At 37.2% G+C, this 1825-nt stretch overlaps 1 protein-coding gene across 1 annotated transcript in view; it reads right to left on the minus strand.

Moving 5' to 3' along the window:
• The window catches only part of LOC105623190 (beta-1,4-glucuronyltransferase 1-like), a 6377-nt gene that overhangs the window by 2575 nt on the left and 1977 nt on the right, over positions 1 to 1825 (minus strand). The window contains exons 2-3 of the mRNA XM_012204588.1: positions 1458 to 1680; positions 71 to 459 (exon numbers count right to left, since the gene is read on the minus strand). Of these exons, the coding sequence (XP_012059978.1) occupies positions 71 to 459; positions 1458 to 1680 (612 nt within the window). The remainder of the gene's footprint in view (positions 1 to 70; positions 460 to 1457; positions 1681 to 1825) is intronic.

The following is a 1825-nucleotide window of genomic DNA, read 5'->3' on the forward strand; positions in this document are numbered from 1 at the left end:
GTGTGTGTGTGTGTGTGTGTGTGTGTGTGTGTGTGTGTGTGTGTGTGTGTGTGTGTGTGTGTGTATATACCTATGAAAATATACCGCCAAGCCGGCACGGCAGGCGGCGAGCAGTTCGCGCTTCGTCGCCGGCGGCTGTTCATTGGATTCTATTTCGAATACAGGCACAACGAAGACTACACCGTGCTTGGGCGGTTTTTGGTGCACCATCTCCATGAAGTCGGAAGCCAATCGCCCACTCGGTAACAGCTCGATATCTGACACAAGCACGCGAGATGTGTTCGCCATCGCTCTCGCTACATTCCGGGTGACGTTGATGGGATATGTCATTCTCCTCTTCCGCCTCTCGGTCTCGGCCTGCCGCCATTGAAGATCAGAGGCAGCGCAATCACCCTGTATACGACTGATTGCACTCAGGGCGGGCGGTCGACCGGCCGGAAACACCAGATGGACGGAAACCTGCAATTGTATCATGTGTTGCATTGTATCATGTGGTCATTAAATAAAAAGGATATAATGAATGCGAATTTTATGTACATCGTATAATATACGAGAAAAGGGCGGAAGGACAACAAAGACATGATATTGTATCCAAAATATATAGAGGTAAAAAATGTTATATCAAAAATGTTATAAATATATTATACATTGACCTATAAAATCATAAGGATAAAGTATTCTGAATAACAGAATTTTATATTAAGCTAATTGAAGATTGAAGAGTAACGCTATTCACACGAATTAAATATCTGATTCTTAAATCATTCATATCTGATTGTTAAAGTTATTGAATAACAGATCATAAATTAATAATAAATTTTGAAATAATCATTTATATTGTGTTAAACTTTTATCTTTATAAATTTATTAGAGATATTTTGTATCATTTAATACGTTAATTAGATAAACTGTAATCGTAAAATACGGAGTATTATACAAGTATAAGTATATACGATACTTCTATGATTTACCATTTATACATTCTTAATCAGTTTTAATAATCTTAATTAATTAAGACGATTTATATTCTGCATTATAGATTAGAATGATTATACTAATCACAAACAAGCATTTTGATAACGGAATTTGCGTCTATTTACTATCACACAACATATTTCATCATATTACTTTGTCACATGAATAATTTTGCGTTACTAGAAAATTATTTTAAGAAATGTACAATATTAAATTAAAACACAATGTGTAAGAAACATAAAAAAAGAAAGCTAAATTATGTGCATTCCATGTACACAATATTGTGCCTTATACATTACTCTCTTGTACGATAATAAAGTGTTGTAATTTTTTTTTATATTATATATATATAAGTGATCTAAAAGCACAGATTCCCGAGTTCTCGCATTATTATAACGAAAGCATGAAAACTTTGAGGGTCGAGCATAGCATTGTACTAATTGGTAAGAGATTCGCGATCGTGACAAGGAAGTTGAGGAGACCTTGTACATGGCAGGCTCGCAACGACAGGCTCGATCAAGCTGAACGACAGCGAGGCCGGCGTCGAGGCCTGGTGCAAATACCGCCAGACTGAGCGGTCCTTCCCACCGTCTGGCGAGTTCCACGATTCCGTAAACCTGATCGGCGGTGGCGTGTGTGGACAGCGTGACTTGGGGTAAACTGTCTGTCGCTTCAATGGCACCAAGCAACACGAATGGTAGAACCCTGCACAAAGAAAAAAAATTTCGCTATCGCAGCAAAATCATCGCATGATACATTCAACGCGAAAGCGACCGAATAGCAAAGACTCCTACTATAGGATATATATATATATATATATATATATATATATATATATACTATATATATA

This window comes from Atta cephalotes (assembly GCF_000143395.1).
Source record: "Atta cephalotes unplaced genomic scaffold scaffold00054, whole genome shotgun sequence".
Classification (NCBI taxonomy): Eukaryota; Metazoa; Arthropoda; class Insecta; order Hymenoptera; family Formicidae; genus Atta; species Atta cephalotes.